The 25,649-nt window shown below is 37.9% G+C and overlaps 1 protein-coding gene across 1 annotated transcript in view; it reads left to right on the top strand.

The window, feature by feature from the left end:
- Positions 1-25,649, top strand: part of htt (huntingtin) — a 1,164,033-nt gene that overhangs the window by 1,136,736 nt on the left and 1,648 nt on the right. The window contains exon 57 of the mRNA XM_090393484.1: positions 6,470-6,557. Within this exon, the coding sequence (XP_090249610.1) occupies positions 6,470-6,557 (88 nt within the window). The remainder of the gene's footprint in view (positions 1-6,469; positions 6,558-25,649) is intronic.

The raw sequence follows: 25,649 nt of genomic DNA, 5'->3' as shown, positions 1-25,649 counted from the left end.
GCAGTCCACATTCCCTCAGTCGATCCTTGTAACTGACATTGTACAGTCCTGAAACCATCTTTGTTATCCGCCTCTGTACTCTTTCCACAATTAATTTATCCCCTTCAAATCACGGGGACCAAATATGAGAACAATAGTCGAAGTGTGGTCTGATCAGGGCCTTATACAATGGAATAATTGATTTGATATCCATCTACAGTTTTCACCCTTCCAAAGCCAGTCCCTCTCAACTCACTTATTTCTAAAATATCTACTCCATACTTTCCTGTTTCTGTGATAACCTCTTGTGTCTTTCCAATTTGAAACATAATTCTAACATTCCATGGTGCAATTAACATTGAGGTTCAGGTGAAAATGGTGATCTCATTTGTTTCATAGGTTTGTTTAGGCTTTGCCCTTGAAACTTCGTCCATCATTATCCTCTTGCCAACTTAAATAGGGATCTTCAGGAATCCTGCAGGCTGACGCCTGGTATACTGGTTTTCTTGGACTCTCAATTTCTGTGATCTGGGAATTTTTATGGGAAAGGGTGATTAGCCCTTCACCCAACTCTCTTCCTTTATCTGGACTTGGGACCCCTTCTCAAGCTGGAGTGTCTGTAAAATAATTGATAAATAGGATTAAAAATGAAGATATTAAGTTACTTAAATATAAAGAGCCAATAGGCTTCATTTCAGCAATATAAACATTATTTAAATTAAGGGGATATTAAATCCCACATTGTTTTAAAACCGAATAAGCTAGTCTAGTCTAGTCTAGGTTCTAGCTACTCACTGATGAAGCCTCAATAAAGGCTGAAACCGGTTTGGGTAGTGACCTCCCACCATAATGTAATAACAGCATACATTTCCTAGGAAATGTGTTTTTACATTATGGAAAATACCAAGAATAGCGATCAGAACTTTACCACCTTTGCTGCAAGTTGCCCGAGATTGTACTACATACTAGGACTACTTGCATTAGCTCACGCTAGTAATCGCTAATACTTTTATGGTTTACTATATTCAGCATGAAACTCTCTGATTCCAATCTTTGAGTTTCTTGTTCGGTTTTAAAACAATGTGGGATTTAATATCCCCTTAATTTAAATAGAAGATATTAAGGCATGAACAAGCTGGTTTTAGAATCGGTGGGAGAACTGTGCATCACATTTTTACTATAAGGAACATCACTAATTCACTGAATCAAGCAAAGAATTTAAAAGCACATTATACCTAAATATTATAGATTTTGCTAAAACATTTGACAGTATTAACAGAGCAACATTATGGTTAATTATTAAAAGTTATGCAATTCCTGACAAATATGTGAGAATAATCAAAGAAATGTATAAGGAAAGCAAAAGTTGTGTTATTGCACAGCAAACAACATCCAAATGGTTTTTAATAAATTTAGTTTAATCCTTTATCCAAGTGTAAGCAAACAAAGTATGTGCATGCAAATATCTTCAGGACTGAGGTAAGGTGGTGCAACTCCGAGCAAAGGTGGACCAACTCTCATCACTCCTTGTCTCAGTATCCCCCATAATGCAAAACATATCTCCTTACAGACATGTATACTGCTATGCATTAAGGGAAGGGCCACTACTCAGACCGGTTTCGATCTTTATTGAGGTCTTGTCAGTGGGAAGCAGACCCAAACGTGGAGATACTAAGGCAGAAGCAATAGGAGAGGTCATATTTACCTATACGAGTTGCCAACAGGTGTTCCACCTTATTATTGAATTACTCTGGATTTAGAGAAAGATGTTGGAAGTTTATTTTGCACTTGGTTAGACTATAATAAATTTAGTGTAATCCTTTATCCAAGTGTAAGCAAACAAAGTTTGTGCCTGAAAATATCATCAGGACTGAGGTAAGGTGGTGCAACTCCGAGCAAAGGTGGACCAAGTTCCCATCACCCCTTGTCTCAGTATCTCCCATAATGCAAAGCACATCTCCTTGCGGACATGTAATACTGCTATGCATTAAGGGAAGGGCCACTACCCAGCCCAGTTTCAACCTTTATTGAGATCTCGTCAGTGGGAGGCAGACCCAAACGTGGAGATACTAAGGTAGAACGTAGAACGTTGCTGACTTGATGGGTGAAGCATAAATGCTTTTCATATTCCCCTTTGTCTGGGGGGGGGGGGGTTCTTTGAGTGGAGAGTTATTGAGCGTTAAGCTCGCCCAAGAAGGGCAGTGAGATTAGCTGTGTTCAGCTAAGCACAGAATTATTGACTTGGGTCTTTTGTATTTGTAGAATTCTGTTTCATTGTAGTCTGAAGCTTGCTTGATCAGCAGGTTTGGATGATTGTTTGTCTTGGTGAAGAACTTTGCTGCTAGATCATGGAGGAGGGATGCGATATAGGGAGTGTTGACTTCTCAATGAATCTGGGAGTTTCTGATAAACCATAGAGCATCCAGAATCATTCTCAGGCATTTGGTCTGTATCCTCTACAGTTTTTGAATATTTGTATTCGAGGTGTGGCTCCATGTAGGAGATGCACAAGTGAAGACTTGGCATATTACCATCTTGTATATGAGTAGTTTGTTCCTGATATCCAGTTTACTTCTTCTGTTGATCATGGAGTAGAGCTGGATGATTGCTTTGGATGTCTTTGAGCTTATGTGTTTTATATGATTGGTGAGATACTAAGGCAATAGGAGAGATATACTAAGGCAGAAGCAATAGGAGAGGCCATATTTACCTATACGAGTTGCCAACAGATCATAAGTACCACCTTATTATGGAATTACTCTGGATTTAGAGAACGATATTGGAAATTTATTTTGCACTTGGTTAGACTATTTTATCCAAGTGTAAGCAAACAAAGTTTGCACCTGAAAATATCTTCAGGACTGAGGTCCTGAAGTCCTGAAGATATTTTTAGGTGCAAACTTTGTTTGCTTACACTTGGATAAAGGATTAAACTAAATTTATTATAGTCTAACCAAGTGCAAAATAAACTTCCAACATCAAAATGGTTTGAGATAAGGTTTGATTGCATTATGAGAAAAGTTACAGGTTCAAGAAGAGGAAGTAAATGGAATTGTATTTTGATGATAGTTTTGGTATGATCAAAATACAATGATATACAAATAAAATCAAAAGACTTGTATAAAACATGTGAAATGTTGGTCTTGAAATAAATCTGACTAAAACAAAAGTGCTTAATCTAAATAGCAAATGCTACAAATAGATCTATTAGCATGCTATAGAAGACGTTAAAAATTTTACATGCTTGGGAACAAATATTGGTACTGAAGATGGAACTGACAGGGATATAATGCAAAGACTGACAAAAGTTAATACTGCTCTCAGAGCAGTTTTGAAGATTTCCATATATATAATATATGGAAATCTTCAAAATACCATAATAAAACCAAAATAAAAATCATGATTAGTACTGTTAAGGTTGTATTATTATATGGATCCCAGACATGGAAGCTGACCAAAAAACAGGAAACTAAATTAAATAGTTTTCAAACAAAATGTCTGCACAAAAAATTAAAAATATTTTGCCCCAACGTATAACAAACAATGACTTATATAAACTGACTGTGCAAAAAAAGCATTGCCGATGAAATAAAAAAATGGAGATGGAAACAGATTGAACACATACTGAGAATGGACAGCAAAGAGATTCATAGAGTTGACATGAATCCCAGAAGGAAAAGGGGAAAACCTAAATTAACTTGGTAGAGAATGACAGAAAAGAAAAGAAGAATGGCTGGCTAGAATAGCTGGAGAGAAACCACACTGGTTGTTTAGGATAGAGGTGCCTAGAAGAAACAGATCTCGGCATTATGTACCATGAGGCACAAGGAGAATAAGTAAATAAACCAGGGCAACTCCAGTGACAAAGGTTATGTTCTCATAGTCTCTCCAGTAAATTTCAAAACATTTATTAAGTTTCTTTCTACATTGGGCAATAAAATGTGGCTGAATTCATAATATCTTCCATTTTGATATTATTATTATACGGTATCTCTATGGAGTCTCTGGACTCCATGGAGACCCAAACAAACTAACTATTATACACACAAAACCTATCATACCTCTCCTTAAACTTATTCACCATCAGGGAACTCTCAACTAATTCTGGCAATCCATTCCACTCATTCAGCATTCTCTCCATACAAAAAATCTAGTCTGCACACCCCTACTAACCACACTCATACACAATTTACACAGATGACCCATAGTTCTCTATTTGCCATATATTGAAAATTTTCCTTTGCATCAATTTTAGAAAACTCCTTTAACCTTAAAAGTTTCTGTTATGTCCTCTCTTTTCTATCAACTAAACTTTGTAACCCACACACTTTCAACCTATCCTGATAATACGAAGCATTCCACAGACCTGTCACCAGCTTAGTCACTTCTCTCCGAATCTTCTCTACCATCTTCTGGTCCCCAAGAAACTTAGATGACCAAATCTGTGCACAGTAATCAAAATGCAGCTGAATCACAGCCTTATAAAGAGGGATAATAATTTTCTTATTATCAGAAAATCACAATGCTATGTTATTCTCTGCAGATTGTGAAAGCACTTATCTGCAGTGAGATACTGTTCACCGTTTTTTTTTTTAAGTTTTTTACTATTCTTAAATTCTTCATCCAGCCAAATTACTTTTTTTAATATTTGATGGAATTATTTACTTAGGAAATCCTGGCAGCTTTGCAGTAATCCCTAATTTTTTATTTTATTATTTTTTTCATGCCATTCCCAGTCATACAAGGTTGTAATCCTATAGTATATTGGTAATGCAGGCGGTCAAGGGATTTTTTCTATTTTTATTAATTTTATATATATATATATATATATATATCATCATCATCATCATCTTCCTTATACCCTCTTTTACCTTGCGGTGTCGAGGGTCCACTGATCATCGGACCTCATTCCGTTTACAGGATAAGGTGGTCAGCCTTATGCCCTGGTATATCCTATGGCCTGTAGTGTTGAGTTCTCAAGACCAGTTTGCCTGCTTTGCGGGATGAAAAACCCCAGAATAAACTGGGAAAAAAAAACCTGCTGTCCATGCCCAAGACTGGCTAACTTGGCTATGGCTGAGGAAGATCCTTCAGCTCCTCACGTCACCGACGGGAATTGAACCTAGGATACTCCTTCCCCAGGCATATGGTTGCGAAGCGTTATATATATATATATATAGGACTCATATATATATATATATAAATATATATATATATATATATATATTTATTTATTTATATTTGGAGAGGGGGGGGGCTATGTAGCATCCTAGAAAATGGTATTTGCATCAATAACACTCGGCTGCCTGAAAAATACAAAAAAAAAACATCTGCGTTTGATTCTGGTCAATGACTAGAGGAACTTTTTTCTCCCTGAGTTAGTCAATGGTATTTGGACAGGTGAATGGGACTTTCTTTCTCCCAGAGACTTGGGTTTTTTGTCCTATAAACTCAAGAAAACCAACTTTTCTTGAGTTTATAGGTTTTTCATCTTGAAAACCAAGATGAAAAACCAGAGTTTCTAGGAGAAAAAAATCCTACAACTTTAGGACTCATATTGTATGAGACAATAATATATACTGTTAGTATTAAAGACCATGAAATGACAGCATTTGTCTCATATCCTCCTCCTCAAGTACCAATTAAAATCACTGATAGTCATTGGCTAAAGATGGATTCTATAAATCCAATATCAAAAATTATGGCTAAATGCCTTGCCTTTGGGGATTAAAAACATTAGCAGATTTTTATATATATATGTTATTCATGCTTTATGTAATCCAGAAACCTTGCTGTAGAAACCAAACATAGAACTTTTTCAAACCACTCGAGGTCTCCAGTAAGTCATGTGGTGGTTCACACTGGGCAACAACATTCATTTCACCTAAAGACAATTAGAAACATCCATCCATCCATGACCACTATGAGATTCAAACATACACAGTCTGTTGGTTGTACGCTAACTTCTCAGCCATCCAGGCTGGCTAAAGCCTGGTTGCCTTTCTAAATCCTTTCAAGCTTTGTGCTCCAATGCTATTTAAATCAAATTACAAACTTTTTTCCCCTCCACTTACATCTAGTCTGACCAGCAGAAGCCTGTAAATACTTTTTTGAGTATAATACATATTAAAAAATGTTGCTGTTTTTTATTACATAAAATCTAAACTAATAATCTTGAATACTTGCATTTTTTATTATTGTTTAGCAAATAAAAAGTCTTTTTTATTATTGTTCTCTCATACCACTATCATACAGACATATGATAGACATATCATACCACTCGTGTAACATAATTAAGTACAGCTGGACAAATGTTGCATAAATTAGTTATGCAAAATTTGTCCAGCCATTGAAATTTAGTAATATAACAAATCCATATTTCAGATACATAAAAAAAAAAAAATCGGAGGGTTTTTTAGTTATTCTTTAAATTATGATCTAATTGTTTCATTTTGAATTTGTTTTAAATTTACCTTAACTGCAACATTAGCTTTCCTCGTGTTCAGAATAGAATGGGTAAGATGGAAGAACAAGACCTAAAGTTGTTCTGTTTAGCAGGCTTTAGTTTTCGTAACCAAGTAAGTACTATAATTTATTCTTTTACCTGGTTTACAGTGACTATAATATTAAATAGGAGCTTGCCCCTCTTCCTCTTTATTTCACAAAAGAAAGAAGAACGGTCACTGTTGATTTCCAGACTTTATGAACAATGATTAGAATGAAGTTTTATGTGTGGATGCCTCTCCTTATTGCAAACTTATGGACTAATAAGTTGCAATTCCTAATTATTATTATTATTAAAATCTGACCTTCATGGACTCATTGTCAGAGACTCGTGGGAGTTACACATAAAGCTAATCCACCCGTACCTTAAACTGATTCAATGTGTCTACATTCACAACACACTCAGGTAATGCATTCCACTCACATACTATTCTCCATGCAAAGAACACCTGCTTCTTACTCCTCTGCTTACACCGTCCTTATACAGTTTCCAGGGATGGCCTCTTGTTCTACCCATCTCTCCCAGTCTATGAAAATTTCTTCCATGTCAACCTGATAACTACTCCTGACTAACTTATATGTCTCAATCATATCCTACCCCCTCCTCCTCCTATTTATGAGGCTTTACAGTTTTCTCTGGACTATTATACAATGGCATCATAACCGCTTTATTTCTGCACATTCTTTCTGCTTTGCCATTTCATCTTGTGCAATGTGACCCCTGAATTTAAGGTCCTTGTCCACCACAACTCCCAGATCTCCATCTCCTCTGCCTTCTTTAAAGTTTCCCCACCAACGATATACTTTGCAACATTATACTGACCTGCCCATTCAAGGCTTCCTGTAAGGCCATAACATCTGCTTGACTGCATTCCTCACGCCAGTTTTGCATCATCTGCAAACAGCTGCATATCACCAGTTAAACCATCCCAATATCATTAATATACAAACTGAACAACAGTGGCCCCCAATACTGTACCACAGGGGTCTGTATTGGGGCCACTGTTGTTCAGTTATTCAAGACACTGCATTCCCATCTACAAATTTCTGATACCTGTCTGACAGCCAGTCGCTGATTCAATTTACCAGTCTGTTGTTATTATTACTATTCAGGCCTCCATGGAGTCAAAAGACTCATCGTGGGAGGTCCTTCCTAGGAAACACAAAGTCTATCATACCACTCACTGACCATTCTTGCTCTCACCACTCTATCAGGCAATGCATTCCACAGTTCAGCCACCCTACATGCAAAGAAACCACTACTCACCCTCTTGCTCACAGCTTCCTTTTGCAACTTCCAGGGATGGCCCACTTGTCATTGCTCCTTCCCACTGTTCCACCAAGCAAAAGAACTCCAGGGTTGAAACTACAGTGTCAACCCTGTAACTGCCTCTCAACAGTTTAAAAGTCTCAATCATATCACCTCTCCTTCTTCCATCTACCAAACTCTGCAATCCACATTCCCTCAGTCGATCCTCGTAACTGACATTGTACAGTCCTGAAACCATCTTTGTTATCCACCTCTGTACCCTTTCCACAGTTAATTTATCCCCTTCAAATCCTGGGGACCAAATCTGAGAACAATAGTCTAAGTGTAGTGTGATCAGGCTCTTATATAACGGAATGATAACTCTTTCATCTCTGCAAGTCAGCATCCTTCTCAGTATTGCAGCAATCCTCTGAGTTACCTTCACCACCTTTGAAATATGTTCCTTGAATTTCAGTTTTCTATCAATCATCACCACCCTGAGATCTCTTGTCTCTCCTACTTCCTCAAGTACATCTCCTCCAATCGAGTATACAGCCTCCCATCGATGTATCCCAAACTTCAAGACTTTACATTTTGTTGCATTAAACCGATACCCCCATTAATTCGCCCATCTGTCTAGTTTATTCAAATCCTCTTGCAGGGCTGCCACATCTGCATTATTACTAATAACCCTTCCCAGCTTCACATCATCTTTAAACAACTGAATATCCCCCTGCAATCCGTTGACAATGTCATTGATATAAAGGTTAAACAAGTACTGAGCCCTGTGGGACTCCACCTGTAGCCTTCTGCCTCCTTGATACCTATCAGACAGCCAATCCTGAATCCAGTTGACTAACCCGACATCTAAACTCATGTGATGCAACTTAAATATCAGCTTATCATGTGGCACCCTGTCAAATGCCTTTGCAAAATCCAAAAAAAATGGCAGTATATGCCTTTTCCTCATCAACAGCTCTTGTCACTTTATTATAAAAGGCAATCATAGTACTAAAGCAAGAGTGCAGCGCCCACTAACAAATCCATGTTGACTCTCACAGATAACATTACCCTTATCTGCTCAGTGCTGTATATGGTCCCTCACCAATTTTTCCATGATCTTAACCACTACTAATGAAACACAAACTGGCCTATAATTAGACACATCCAGTCTGCTACTGCACTTATGCAAAGACAGTACCTTCCTTCCACTCTTTGGGTACCTTTCCCATAACCAGACTTTCATTGAAAAGCCAGGTTAATAGAGCTGTCAGCTCTTTAGCACATTCTTTCAAAACCCATGGTGAAATACTATCCAGTCCCACAGCTTTACTGAGATCCAGGTTACTCAGTATTCGGAACACGCTCTTCTCTTACACCTCTAAACCTCGAACCTGCCCTGTCCTTCTAGTATTAAAACTTACTTCTCCAGGATGAAATACTCCAATAGTGTTCATTGAACAACTCAACTATGTCCTCTGCATCAGTCACTCTATCCCCATTTTTATCCCACAATGTCATTCTTCCACAATCATTTCTCCTCCTACTGGCTACATAGCTAAAAAATTCCCTAGGATTATCTTTGGAGCTTAGTGCCAGTCTCTTTTCATATTCCACTTTTGCCTTCCTTACTCTCTCTTATTATTAGTCACTTCTATTACTCTCTTCTATTAGTCACTCTCCTGGCCTGAGTCTTATATTCTTGTATCTCTTCCATAACCACTTTTCACCTGCAGTTCCTGTTTGATATTGTTTGTCATCCACTTTACACCGATTTGTGTCCTCTTCTTCACTTGTGGAATACAGCTTATTATTGCTGCCAACAAATATGCCTTCACAATTTCCCATGCTCTAATGATATCCCGGCCTTCCAGTTCTGCCCTCCATGGAACTGCCCCAAGTTGATATCTAAGACTATTATAATCACCTCCCTTATAATTCCACATACGTTCCCTTTTCTTTGATACTCCTGCATGTCTATTCATCTTCCAAGTCAGAACCACATGGTCACTCTCTCATCTCAGTTATTATCAGCTCTTTGGATGCTATGACCAAATCCAAAACTCTCGAACCTCTTGTGCCCTTTATTACATGTTGCCTAAGACATCTACCCATGAAGAATTCCAGAAATTCCATTCCCTTATTACTACATGCATTTTCCTCTTCCCAACTTATACAATCATTCTTCTTGCACTTGCCAAGCTCAACTGCCTAAACATCTCCTGCTCTCTACCCTCTGTGCTTCTTTGCTTGTAGCAACATCCCACTAAATATCCTGTCTTGCCCACCTCTACCTCACACCATATGATTTCAAAGTCGTCAGTTATCATAAGCAGTACTCCACCACCACCTATCCAATCCCATTTCTTTCAATTTATTGAATAGCTTGTCATGAGGCAGCCTATCAAAAGATTTTGAAAAATCTAAGTATGCTGTATATGCATCTCTCTTGTCCAAGGCATTTGCCACCTTGTTGTAGTACATAAGTAAGTTAGTAAAACATGACTGCCCTTTAACAAACCCATGCCGACAACCACAGAGAATATTACTGTTAACAACTCATTTCTACATCCTATTTCTCGCCAATCTCTCCATTACCTGTTACACAACTCCAGATATATACAGATTGGCCTGTAATTTGTATCCACAGCCTTATCACTACCTTAATGCAGCAGAACAATTTTACCTTCTTTCCGCTCTCTTGGAACCTGTGCAATTGTAAGACTCTTATTAAACAGGTATGCCAATGCTACTGCCAATTCCCTTAATACATGTGGTGACATATCATCAAATCCTATTGCTTTATTGACATCAACCTCATATACCTACTGCTCACTCACAATTAAGCCTTCCTCTCTCTTATCCTCCACAATTATTATTATTATTATTATCTGGAATTCATTTAACAGACACAGAGTCCCCATGCTTATGAACATTTTATGATATGCAAAGTTCACCGATATTTTACCACATGCTACAGAAAATATTTGGTGAGTAGTTCCTTCCCATTTCTATTCCATATTAAATATTCCAATGCTGAACATATTCCACATGTTAACAGTATTCACGTATTTCATGAGTAATACGTAAATACAAATTATATATATATATATTACCCTTGAAATATAGAAAAATGAAGATGTAGTAATTTTAAAGTGGGAAAAGTTTGATTGATTTCATTAGAAGCTAAACTCCACATAATTAAGTAATTTGAGTAAACCAAATCACTTGTTTCGTTGATAACATAATTATTTTAACAATTGTAGCAATATTAACAGAGTGAAAAAAAAATTGTGATTATATTCATGATGCAATCTCTGTTTGGCCTGTGATTATTTGTAAAAAAATGATTGCCATTGAAAAATTAGAATGCTCTTTAACAAGATTCAGAATCAAAACAGAAAAAAACCAATGCCTGATTTTTCTACAACGAAGAGTTGGTCTACTGCAAAGAAATGTATGAAGAAATGAAAAAATAAATAAATTATTTATTTTCAAATTTCATGTTGGAAGCTTTTCCACTTAGTTATACTATAAACTAAAGATGCCAAGAAGTTATATTCTTGGTTTCATCCTTTATCCAAGTGTAAGCAAAAAAGGTTGCACATGAAAGAACTTCATGAATGGGTTATCAGGACTATCTTTTCATCCACTGCTCTAGGGTTTGCATAACTTGGATAAGAATTCAGCAGTATGGACAGATGGAATATCAGCATGCATGCTAAAGAAATGTTTAGCCAATCTGGATAGGCCCTCAATGTATCGACCCCCCCCTTTATTCCAAAACAGTGAATGTACATTTTACTACTTTTAAGAAAAATACAGTTGAAGTTTTAAACAGAATTTAAAATTCAGGAAATCAAATTGCATAAACTTTTTTTTAACTGTTATCCATTGATAACAATATATTATTATTTTTTAGCATAACTAAAAATTCAAATAAAATTAATTCATTGTACAAGAAAATAATATCAGAAAAAACATTTTATTTCTCGTATATATTATATTCATCATATTGGTTGCAGATTGCTAACAAAATTGAAATCAAATAGACAATGAAGTTTGCTCATAAAAAAATTCAGAACTTTAAGGAACATCATTTGACGCTTCTTCATTGATGTCTGACTGAGATATTTTATCATGAATAGTTTGTTACTCTTCCAAGAATGGTATTAGGCATGATGTTCTTGTGGAATCATCTTTTTTTTTTTTTCATGTCTTTGGACTAGACATGTGTGATATAGGTTCACCCGTTTTTCTTTTCATGGTGATTTCAATGAAAATCTCATTGAATTCATTTTTTTAAAATAAAGAGAGAAGTTTTTTTTTTTTTTCATAATGAAGCTGACAGATGTTTTGCATTCAAATTTTTGATATGCTCTTATGGCTGATTTTGAAATCAAGAAAATGATTGTGTAGCATAGTGCAGACCATAATAGGATATGGGTTGGTCCTACAGCTTTGAATTGCTTGTTGTGCCCATCAGGTACACAAACAATGACATAATTGCAATTTTTATTTTTTTCTTCCAAATTTTGAGGTGTGTGGAGTCACGTTCCATTTCACTGTAGCCTTTTTCAAAAAATTTGTGAACAATCAATTCCAAATTTGGATTGTCTTAACATAGCACTTATACACATTAATGCAAAAGCAACATTCTTTTGTTATTCACCTCATCCATCTGACATCATTCTTACTTGTTTAATGTCTGGTTGACTCATGGCATAATCACAGATACAAGTAACTATGTCAACAGATCCACATTTACCATCAGTTTCATTCCATAAGTAACAGACCTTGTCTTGATTGCCTAATATGTATATTGTTAGATTATACACAGCTAGTTTTCTCAAGTAAAACATTTGACCATTGGGACCTTTTGGAGTTTTCAAAACAGCCTGCAGATCAAAATTAATTGTCAAAATAGTCAAGTCTCCTGATACTAATGTTTTATCTTCATCATGCTCTTTACAAGCTAAGGTTTTCTTCATTAAATATTTTTTGTGTCCTTTAGCAAACAGTTTTTCCTTTTCTACTAAGCATGTCCAACATTGGTGCTTCTCTTGCCTAAAAAATTCTGAATTATATTCATTGAAAATTTTCCTGTATTTAGAAAGAGATACTGATACACTCTTGTCTTCTTTGCATTTTGTTTTATACTTGTCGTACATTATTGTAATATTTAAACTAGAATCTAAATACATCCATGAAGTTTTGTGCCTGCAATAGTGTGACTGAACAGAGAGATAATTAAAATATGCTGCCTTACATTCTCATCAACTGTGAATATACTGCGAAGTCTATGCCTGCTACATCTGTCTCATTCATTGACAGATGTTTTGCATTAAAATTTTTGATATGCTCTTCTGGCTGACTTTGAAATCAAGAAAATTGTTGCGTAGCATTGATACCCTCATTGCATTTTGCAAGAGAACTCCTCACCATAGCATTCATCACATTTAAAGTAGATAGAAGAAATTTGTGACAAACAACTTCTTTTGCCATTTATTGGGACGCAGTAGGTGTAAGTAAGATTTATTCAACTTCTTTCTATATTACTGGTTCTTTGATCTTTTGGCATTTTTTTTTTTTTTGTGATTAGCAATAAATTGTTGCTGATTGTTTGAGCTTTCCACATTACAAAATATAGTGTATTTGGCGACCTCGATGTTCCTCATTCATTTATGAACATTTATGTTGACAATTTATCACAACAAGGAACTAGTAGCAGTGGTTACCCAGGTCGTTCTGTTCCCCCAACTCCAATACGAGGGTGGTCTGAAAAGTTCTTGGTCTCGACCATAGATGCAACACTATCAGCAAGATTTTTTTTTCTAAGTTGGTACATCTGTCATAAGCATCCATGTGAAATTGCAAGTCATTCTATCAAGTAGTTTGTTTTATACAGCTGTCTGAAGCAAAAGTGTTGCCTGTATCCCTTGGAATGGATAAAATTGAGTATCGTGCAGTTATAAAATTCTTTGTAAAAGAAGGTTTAACTCCAAAAGAAATTCATTTGAAGTTCTTTCATTTTCGACAATTAAGAAATGGGCTGCTGAGTTGGATGCCGGTGAGTCAGTGTGCGTGAAATTGCTGAGACGATAGGCATTTCAGAAGAACATGTAGGATATACTGCATTTTGCATGAAGAATTGCAAATGAAAAAGCTTTGTGCAAGATGGGTGCCATGCTTGCTCACAGCAGATCAAAAACGCACTCGCATGAAAATCTCTGAACAGTGCTTGGAGCGTTTTAACAAGAATAAAACTCGATTTATTACTATGGATGAGACTTGAATTCACCATTACACACCAGAATCCAGACAGCAATCAAAACAGTGGACAGAAGCCGGTTGTTCAGCGCCAAATAAGACAAATTAGGTTCTATCAGCCAGAAAGGTCATGGCATCGGTGTTTTGGGATGCTAAAGGCATTTTGTTTATTAATTATCTTGAAAAGGGTAAAACAATGACCGGGGAATATTATTCCGATCTTTTAACCAAACTAGACGAAAAAATTCACAAGTAAAGACCCAGTTTGCAGAAGAAAAAATCATCTTTTATCAGGACAATGCACCTACCCACAAAGGTGTTTTGGCAATGTGAAAATTAAGGGATCTGCATTATGAATTGTTGGAACATCCACCCTATTCCCCAGATTTGGCTCCCTCTGACTTCTATCTCTTCCCTAAACTAAAACTCTTTGTTTTAGTTTAGGGAAGAATTTGAAAAATGCTGACCTCGCTGGTCAGCATTTTTCTTCGAATCAAGAGGTGATTGCAGCTGTAGAAGGGTATTTTGCAGATCTTACTGAGAACCACTACAGGGACAGGATAATGATGCTGGAGCATCACTGGAATAAATGTATTAGTCTTAAGGGAGATTATGTTGAAAAATAAAAATAATGGTTTGCAGAAGAAAAAAATCATCTTTTATCAGGACAATTCACCTACCCACAAGGGTGTTTTAGCAATGGGAAAATTAAGGGATCTGCACTATGAATTGTTGGAACATCCACGCTGTTCCCCATATTTGACTCCCTCTGACTTCTGTCTCTTCCCTAAACTAAAACTCTTCATCACTGGTCAGCATTTTTCTTCGAATCAAGAGGTTGCAGCTATAGAGGGGTATTTTGCAGATCTTACTGAGAACCACTACAGGGATGGGATAATGGTGCTGGAGCATCACTGGAATAAATGTTTTAGTCTTAAGGGAGATTATGTTGAAAAATAAAAATAATTTTGAAATTATAAATTCGGTTTTTTTTTTTCATTGTTAAGCCGAGAACTTTTCAGACCACCCTCGTATATATACTCTCCTTTAATTCTCTTTGTTTTCCTCATGTTTTTCTTTTACTTACTGACATTACCAATTTTTCTTTTCATAATTACTACAAAATAAAAGATAAATTACATGAATATTTAACAGAATTATTTAGCATCTAAATTTTTAATCAAAATCAGGATTCTTCATTCACATTCTTATTCTCAATCATTTTATCCAGCTCATTAATATTTATAACACATTCTTCATACTGCTTGTATCAGTATTTGTCAGTGGCTGGTACTCGTCAAATTAATTTTCAATATGGTATAGAGGGTCATGCAAATTGTTACTCAATCTTAAGTCATCTGAACAAAATCAATGAATTGATATAATGATGATGCTGAGCATAATGCTGGACATGGAATTTTTTCATTTCTACTTAAGTAAGCAGCTGATCTTTCCCACTGGTATGAACTTAGTCTTTTAGGGAGATTGGGAATTGAATAAATAAAATACCATTGAGTAAAATGATCATTCAGATAAAACTTATAATTATAACCATAATTATTTAAAAATAAAGATTACTCACCTAACCTAACCTACGAAACGTAAAACTTGTGATGATAATGATGAATCTGCTTCTTCTCACTACTTGTCACTACTTCTTTCATTTTTGAAATACCAAGTACACATGAATATGAACTGAATATGAATTCAACAATAGGAACTAATGGGATATCAGCACAGGGAGGATTCCACAGGGGTGGAAAGAATGTATGATAATTCCTTGTGCACCAAAGTTGGTGCAAAGAGAAACAGGAGTGGGAGTGAAGATTTTGGAAAAGTTAGTAAGAGATCACATACAGAAATGAACTGACCGAGAATCTGTACTTTTCAGTGATCATCATGGGTTTACTAAGGGAAGGTCATCTTTGAGTAACTTTTTCACATATCATAACAATATATCACAGTTAAGTTAGACAAGGGAAATGGTTACACCATCATACTTCTGGGCTTTGCTAGGATATAGCATTGAAGGCTCTTCTTCTGTAAGTTGGAGAATATGGGATTGAATTATAAATTACTAATTGGAGAAGAGGATGGCTGAGTGATAGCTATCCAAAAGTGGTATATGGGAGATGCGACTACAAGATTAAAGGAAACAAGTGTACCCCAGGAATCAATCCACGCCACAGAATATGGTGGAAGAAAAGCTACAATAATACACCGTAGCAAATTCAAATTCGAAAGACTATTCATGGAATCAGCCTCAGCCCTAAGAAACTCTCCAAACCTCAACAAATTTGGTTGCATGAGACTGCCCCAAATTTGGGAGACTTACATCAGCAGACCTTCAGCCTAACGGCCAAGAACACCTACATAGCCCTCTAGGGGTGGGGGGCACCATCAGGACTTTTAGGAGAACAATAGCTTCCTCAGTTCATTCTCAGTTACTGTGTTGTAGTGCCTATGTGCACATGTCTTTTTTGTAAGTTCCTTTTGAAGATGGCAACGTGATGTTGCCGAAATATCGGAAATATTTATTAAAGTGTAATTTAATTTATATTCTTATATACGTTGTCAATTCCTTAAGTTGATTTAGTAATGATATTGTCCTAGTCACTCATCTCTGGACCCTCTCCAATTTCTCCATATCACATTGAAAAGCAGGTGACCAGATCTGAGCACAATAGTCCGAGTATGGTCTGACCAGTGCCTTATACAGTAGCACATCCACTTACTTATCCTTGCATGTTAGAGTACTTCTTATCATAGCAGCACTACAAATTGCAACCCTAGCAATATGAAGTTTAGAGGGCAATATCCCTCTAAACTTCAGTTTACTGTCAACCATCACTCCCAAATCTTTAATCTCATCCACTTCCGCAGTACAGCACCATTGATATAGTACACAGCCTTATATTTCTGCACTCCTAAATGCAGCACCTTGCACTTATTGATATTAAAACTACAACCCAACTCTTTTGTCCAAATAAAAAGTCTATTTAAATCTTCCTGAAGGGATTCAGCATCAGCAGTGCTACTTATAATTCTTCCCAACTTTGCATCATCAACAAATAACTGAAGATCTCCAGTCAGTCCACATGATATATTGTTTACAAACAAATTAAACAGCAGGGGCCCAAGAACAGAACCCTGGGGCATGCCACTGGTTAGCCTTCTTTTTTGAGACACTGCTCCATCATATACAACCTGCTGGTATCGTTCAGAGAGCAATTTATCTAACCAGTATACTATCTATTCCTGTCCTCTGCAGCTTACACACCAGCTTATCGTGTGATAATCTCTCAAATGCTTTTGCAAAGTCCAAGAATATCACTGAAAATGATTCTCTGTTATCTAACACACCCATTATCCTATCATCAAATGAAAGTAAATTGCTAAAACAGGACCTACCCTTTACAAATCTATACTGACATAAAGAATACTATGTCTATCAACTCAATCCTGTATTCTGTTCCTAACCAATCTCTCCAACATCTTGACGACAGCTGCAGTTATATACAGACTGGTCTATAATTTGGAGACTTCTGTCAGAACCATGCTTGTGGAATGGTACTATTTTGCCCTCTTTCTACTCCTTAGGAACCATACCCTGCAAGATTTCATTAAATAATCAAGTCAAGGGCATAACCAACTGTGGTGCACATTCCTTAAGCATACGTGGTGATATGTCATCCATTCCCACAGCCTTATTCACATCTAACCCAACAAACATCTGATACACCTCTGTTTCTTTCACTTCCAATTCTCCTAATACTTGTCTCTCTTCTATACACTCATGAGCAGTTGAATTAGAGATACTTGCCTAGTAGCGGGTAGCACCCCCTTTCACCTTGATGACAGCGGCGATGCGGCATGGCATGGACTCCACAAGGCACCGGAAGCGTGGGGGAGCCAAACTGATCCATGACCACTGCACAGCCTCCCACAATGCATGGAGATTGGTCAGAGCAGGGCACGTATTGCTGTAGGTACAGGTCTCCTGCAGGGTGCTGTAGATGCAAAAATGGGTGCACATGATCTGACAGCAGGTCCTTGTATCGTTCGCCAGTGAGGGACGATGGTAGATGTACCAGGGGACCCATTTCATCCCACATAAACAGTCCCCATACGAGGATACCACCACCGGCCTGAACTGTACCCTGCTGACATGAGGGATCCATCGCTTCATGTGCTTGGCAATGCACTCGTAGATACCCTAGTCAGGCAGTGGCTTCTGTACCCCATAGCAAAGAGATGGTTCTGGATAGTGTGGCTGCTCACACGTTGTTGTTGTCCAGCATTGAATTGGCGAGTGATCTGCGGCACTGTGGCCCGTCTATCCACTGTTACCATCCGAGCTAGCCGATGGCATCCCCTGTCATCGACACGTTGTACACCACAGCAGTTTTCCCTGGCGGCTGTGGTTTTACCTGATTCCATATACTCACGGTACACTCTTGACACAGTGGCCCATGAAAAGCCCAGTGCCTGCACGACTTCGGAAACGGAGTGCCCCATACGTCTGGCTCCGACTATCTGGCCGCCATCGAATTCGCTGAGATCTCGAGTCTTCCCCATTCTGTGCTCGACTATTACTCAGACGGTCAGTACAAGATCTGACGATATCCCCGTAATGTGGCACATGGCACTATTCCATTCACCGGGGCCACCACAGCACCATTTCGCCAACACGGCAGATATCTCTAATTCAACTGCTCATGAGTGTATATTGTACTGGATAATTTATATCAGTATAATATACACTGATAAAGTGCTCACTCAATAATTCCACTATATCCTTTGCAGCTGTTATTCTGGCATAATTATTCTTCCTCTTGCTTGCCATGTAGCAGAAAAATTCCCTTGAGCTAACCTTAGGTTATCTCCTTAACCAATCTCCTCTCATACTGCACTTTTCTTTCTTTACCATGCTCGTCACCTTTCTAGCCTGCACCTTATACTCTTCATGGATCTCATCACCACCTTGTACCTCCTCCATAATATTTTCTTTTCCAGCACAGCTTGCTTGATTTCGCTGTTCATCCATTTCACTCCCACTCTATTTACTCACTTAACCCTCGGTATCCGGTCATACATTGCTTTTATCAGATACTGCCTTATGAGTTTCATGCATTGTCAACATCTTTTCCACTCAGCTCATCTACCCAATGTACTTTCTAACTGGCTACAGAACTTCCTATAATGACCTGCTTGATACTTCCACATGCACTTCCCAGACAAGTACCTCACAATCACTCTCACCAACTGGTGGCAGTATCAACACCTCATTATCAAATACATCTTGTGAAATTATCACCAAATCCAAAATATTAAAGCCTCTAGTTGCTTCAGTCACCTGCTGCTTAAGATGCTTATCTCGCAGAAATTCCACAAACTCACTCTCCTTGTTCCTGTACACTATCTCCTCCCAGTCTATATTCATGTAATTAATGTCTCCCATCAGGATCACCTTCTTTTTACATGCCCAACTAATTTGCCTAAACATTTCACAATCAGTATTCTCTGCATTCCTCAGCCTAGAATAGCATCCTATCAGATATACTATCCTGTTTATTTCAACTTTGCATCACATAGATTCAAAATCTGTGCATACACCATCAACTTCCACTCTTTGCAGACACAATTCCTCTGCAATCTTTAACAACACTCCCCTCCTCTGTGTATAAACATAACAATCACTGTATGTTTGAGGCCATTCTACCAGCACCAACATTCTCTATTCTAAATGCAATACTACACCTCTCTCTTTGGTTGGCCACTCCCGTTTCCCTGATCATGATTGTGATTTCCTTTCTTACCTGTCTTATCTTCACCTTTATGCATTCCATCACCTTGTGCTGCTGCAACCACATCTTCAACCTCATATCCATCTTCCTCTTGCTGTACCATCTGTTGATTTGTGCTATCCTGTTTCACAGGTAGACTCTGATCCTTTGCTACATTCACTTCTTGATTCTGTGTTTTCTCAGAAAACAATAGCCTTTCTAAATGCCCAGCACCAAACCCATTCAAATATAATCCATCAGCTTTATACCATTTGAACTTCCCTTCAAATTCACTTCACAGATTTATAAATTGAACCCCTTTTTCCTCACACAACTCAGCCATCTTACTATTCGTTATCTCTGCTCTCCTTCTGAATTCACTGTTATCATATCTGGGTGACACACCTATGACTTTCCCAACAACACTATTCTTCTTTACCTGCTGCAGCAACTTCCTCAAGTTTATATCAACATTCTTCTTCTTCTTCTGCTGCTCCCCAACTAAGTCATTTGTGCCCATGACCACCACTAATTTTGACACCCGGTATTTCCTTTTCTGTAACGCATCTGTTATTTGCTTTATGTTCCACCAGGAAAGCATGTTTTGTGCAATTTATTAGTAATCACACCTCTAATGATTGAGTTCCCATACACTGATATACGACTATCCTTTGATTCTTTCTTTATAACATTAACTTCTTCCTTCTCCTTATCATCAGCCAATCTCTCCTTTAGCTGTTTAATATCCTCTTCCAGATGTTTCATTTCACTTTTCATTTTCATTAACTCCTGCCGAAGCTCTTCTACTATGTTGAATTAGATTTAAACTGTATTGATGCAAACACAGATTGATAAGAAAATAACTATTGATTAACTTAAAAGCTAATATTTCGCTGGTATTATATCCAGCATCTTCAGAGCACACAAACAAAGTTTGTTACAAATGCAAGACAACTACAATTCGGTGTAACAGTGGGGCTAGTATAAGTAATTGCAGCATGCAACACAAAACTAAAGTCCTAATATGGCTCCATCTAAGTTTTTTAAAAAAAAAAAACAGTAGCCCAAAGTTTTGAAAAAAATATAGTAGTCCTTGAAAGTTTTGAAAAAAATAAAATTAAAATAAATAAATATTAATTTGGTCTTAGGATGACTGTCTCCCAAATCTTTGGTAGATTTATACAGCCATACTTGTTAAGGTTTGGAGTATGTTTTAAGGCTTCTTTTGATTCCAGGAACAACCTCTCTGACTTGTATAAGCTTCTGTGCAGTACTTTTGTTTTTTTTCCAAAAACAAAAGTACTGTTTTTTTGTTTTTTGATGACGATATTGCCACAGTTTGGATCTCACTACTATTTTTCAAAACTTTCAAGGACTACTATATTTTTTTCAAAACTTTGGACTGTTTTTTATTTTTATTTTTATTTTTTAACTTCGATGGCACCATATTAATTACTTATACTAGCCCCGTTGTTACACCAAATTGTGGTTGTCTCGCATTTGTAACAAACTTTGTTTGTGTGCTCTGAAGATGCTGGATATAATACCAGCGAAATATTAGCTTTTAAGTTAATAAATAGTCATTTCTTATCAATCTGTGTTCACATCAATACCGTTTAAATCCAATTCAACATGCGTGGCAAACACATAAGCCTATCCATGTGTTCTACTATGTTCCAATGTCTGCAACCATTTCTGATTGCTCTAATTGATCCAGATGCTTTTCACATACGTTAACACTTTCCTTCTTCTTGTTTACCCAAACAGTCCCCAGATCTTGCATATTTTTCGATGCATACATAGAGCAGTTTTCGCAACACATCCACTGCAAAAAATCCAAAGCAAAGCCAGACTTTCGTACTGAAGTCTTCCATGCCACTGACATACGTTTTTTTATGGACGTCATCTTTAGAAGCTGAAGAGTACAACAAATAAGTAGCAAAACACAATATAAACTACAAAATAATTTCAACAACACCACTGAAGGACACTTGTATCCAAACTGTAAAAAATGCAGCACAATTTGTGACAAAAAGCCACACTATACACTAATTAAAACACTTTTTATCACAGCTCAAAACTACTGCTACGCTCACTTGCGACACTAGTGCCACAAATAAAAGGTAAAAGGCTGTGCTGAGCAAATTGTGTTTGAAGGAATGAAGTTGCAAACTTGAATATCTTGTATTGTCTCAAAGATAGATGATTTCTTGATGACGATATTGCCAGAGAGTTTGGATCTCACATAACATTGTATCCAGGCTCTGGCCAGCATTTCAGACCAATTAAATGTGTTCCAGACTTTCCCTCACTCTGTCGTGGAACAACATGAAATCAGGTTTTTGATTATAACAGCAAAACGTAATTCACACCAATGCAGGTCAGCTTGCAAGTTGATTCCATTCAAGCACAGGTACACAGATATCTCAACAAACTGTCTCAAGAAATCTGCAAGAAGTATGCCTATACACCCGAAGTCTAGTCTGCATCCCTTTATCCACAGCTCATCATAGAGCATGTTTTCAGTGATGCTGTAACCATAAAAATTGGACGACATTAATGAGCTAATGTAATGTAATGGTTAGCAGTACTAACCATTGCTAGAATGTTCTTGAAAGAGATAGATACAGTGGTGTTGGGGTCATGGTGTGAGAAGGCATTATGCTTAATGGATGCACTGAGCTACAAGTGGTGAAAAAAGGGACTGTGACTGGTGAACAATATTGCAACGAAGTTCTTCATCATCATGTTTGATTGTTCTGTAGTGCTGTAGGTGAAGAATTCATTTTTATAGATGAGAATGCCACACCACATTGTACACAAGCAGTGGAGATACTTCTGAAGTACCATGGTGCTCCTCAAGATGGAGCACCCCTGACTGCGATGCAGTCGAAACTGAGTGAACTGCGGCAACGGCGCATTGCATTCATTGATCGAATCCGGCCTGGCTGGCCGAGTGGCTAGCATATCCATTCTCCAGCCAAAAGGCTGCAGGTTCGAATCTCACTGTGGGCATGGATGTTTGTGATTGTCTGTGGAAATAGTAGTAGTGATGATCAGCGGTAGATAGTGTTGGTGTAGTTGCGGTCAGTTGGTGGATTGAGTGGTGGAGACAGAGTTGTAGAGCAGGTGCCCTCCCTCGATGAGTCTTTGGACTCCCTTGAGGTGTCAAATAATAATAAGAAGAAGACTGAAGATATTAATCAAATCGAGTGGCAAGCATGCTCTCCAGATTCTAACCAAATAGAACACGTTTGGGATGCAATAGGGAGATGAATTACTGTTTGAAATTCCCCTCCAAAAAAAAAAAGGCCTTATCCTTGCTCTGAAGGAGAAGTGGGCCAGTTTGCCTCAAGAACTCCTGAATCACTTGGTGCTAAGCATAGTACAATGTTGTTAGCGCTGCATTGCAGTTTGCAGTGGACATATTCCATAACGAAATGTCTCTCAACATTAGTTTTCTGTAAGCACTGTACATTAATTCCTTAACTTCATCCTTAGGAAATTTATAACACTTTTTTTTTGTGTAATATAATTTATTAGTATTTTAATAATTTATTGGAATTTAGATTATGAGGAAAGATTGAGAATTTGTGTACTACAGATACTAGGAGAAAGTGTCTGTAGGTTTGGAAGATGTGGTTTGGGAACATGAGGCTCAGGTTCTTCTTGTATCATAGTGAGTATGTGGAATGGGCTACTGTCAGATGTTTTGAATGCATCTTCAGCTGACTTTAGGGGGGCAGTTAAGTGTATGAATGAGTATATTATGCCCGAGCGAGTACGACGGACAACAAATCAGAATGGGATAGTTAGTATAAGGCATCAAAGTAAGGATGGGACAAATGGGCTTCTGCGATTCATGTACACTAATGCTAGGAGTATTAGGAACAAGAAGGAAGAGTTTTTGGCCATGGTTGGCACTTCCAGGCCAGAGGTTGTCGGTATTAGTGAAACATGGCTGACAGAAGATGATAAAGCTAGTGGGATTGAATGCGATGGGTATAGCGTGTTCAGGAATGACAGGGTGAATAAAAAGGGGGGAGGAGTGTTATTGATGATAGCTGATGATCTTCAGCCAAAGAGTATAGAAGTTGAACTGCATGATGGGGAAAAAAGCGCATTTGAGGCTGTTTGGTGTGAGATACAATCCAGCAGAACAAAATATACAATTGGGTGCTGCTATAGACCGGGTGATGGAATGGATGGTGGGGATAGTATGCATAAGCAAATAGAAGAAATGAGTGGAAGAAGGGTAATTATTATGGGTGATTTCAATTATGGTAACATTGACTGGAAAGAGGAGAGGGCACATGGGAGGAAGGAATTGGATTTTATGCGGTTATTAAGGGACAACTATCTACGGCAACATGTATTGGAAAATACCAGGGGGCAGAGAGTGCTGGACCTAGTAATTGCAACCGAGAATGTGGCTGTAATGAACATGACCATGTTGCCACCAATTGGTGAGAGTGACCATAAAGTCATGACTTGGGAGGTGGCTAAAGGAGTCGAATTTACAATTAAGACAGGGTACATGTGGAATTACTGGGCTGGTAAGTATGACAAGCTTAGGTGTGTGCTTGGCTCAATGCCATGGCATGTAAAACTGCAAGGGCTGGATGTTGATAGTGCATGGGAGGTAGTTAAGAACTGTTTGCAGGAGGCAATGGTTGACTGTATACCAAGAGTCCGAATAATAAATCAATTAGGGGTTAAATGGATGAATAACACTATTAAGCTTGAGCTGTAAAAAAAGAAACAATTGTGGAGGAATTTTAAGGAGAAGGGTGACCATCAGGCGCAGGAACAGTATAAAGCTCAGGCCAGGATGGTAACAAGGGTGGTAAGAAAAGCAAAAGCAGATTACGAAAGGAAATTGGCCACGCAGGCTAAAGAGAATCCCAAACAGTTTTTTCAATATGTTGCAAGTAAAAGGAAAAATGCTCATGGTAGAATGATCTTAAAAAATGCTGAGGATAGGGAGGTAACTGAATCAGTCGATATTGTGGAATTACTGAGCGAGCACTTTGCAAGAGTATATCATCCAGGTGGAGACTTTGCAGGAATGGAAGAACCAACAGCTTATACTGGAATTGTGATGAATGAAGTAGAGGTAACTAGTCTATTACAGAACCTCAATGTCAATACATCTGTGGGATTGGATGGTATACCAGCTCGTGTCGTACGTGAAGCGGCCAAAGAATTGTCAGTGCCCTTGACCATTTTGTTTAATTTGAGCCTCAGGACTGGGTCAGTCCCAAGGGGGTGGAAAGAGGGTAAAATAGTTCCACTGCACAAAGGTGGTTCCAAGGCTGCTGTTGAAAATTACCGGCCAATCAGCATAACAGGAATCATTATCAAGGTCTTAGAGAAAATAGTCAAGAGGAAAATACAAGATTGGATAGAAGAAAATGGGATACTGTATCGGGGACAGCATGGTTTTGTGAAGGGTAGGTCATGCCTCAGTAACTTGCTCACGTATTATAACACAGTGACGGCTGAACTGGATAAGGGTAATGGGGTTACGGTGATTCTTCTGGACCTTGCTAAGGCCTTTGACAGGATACCACATGGAATTCTAATCAGTAAATTGGGGCATATGGGGATGGACATAGGGTTGGTGAGATGAATAGGAGGGTGGTTGACGGAGAGATATCAGAGAGTGGTTTACTCAGGAGTAGAGTCCACAAGACGGCCTGTGACTAGTGGTGTGCCACAAGGATCTGTTCTTGGACCACTGCTGTTTAATCAGTTCATTTGTTTGCGGATGATGCGAAGTTGGGTAGGGCAATAGTGAATGCAGATGACGTCAAAATTTTGCAGGATGATTTGGATAGATTGGAGGTCTGGGCTAAGGA

This window comes from Typopeltis vanoorti, chromosome 5 (genome assembly GCF_054136105.1).
Source record: "Typopeltis vanoorti isolate ZY-2024b chromosome 5, IOZ_Tvanoo_1.0, whole genome shotgun sequence".
In the NCBI taxonomy this organism is placed as follows: domain Eukaryota; kingdom Metazoa; phylum Arthropoda; class Arachnida; order Uropygi; family Thelyphonidae; genus Typopeltis; species Typopeltis vanoorti.
This window is presented reverse-complemented; position numbering and strand designations above follow the sequence as displayed.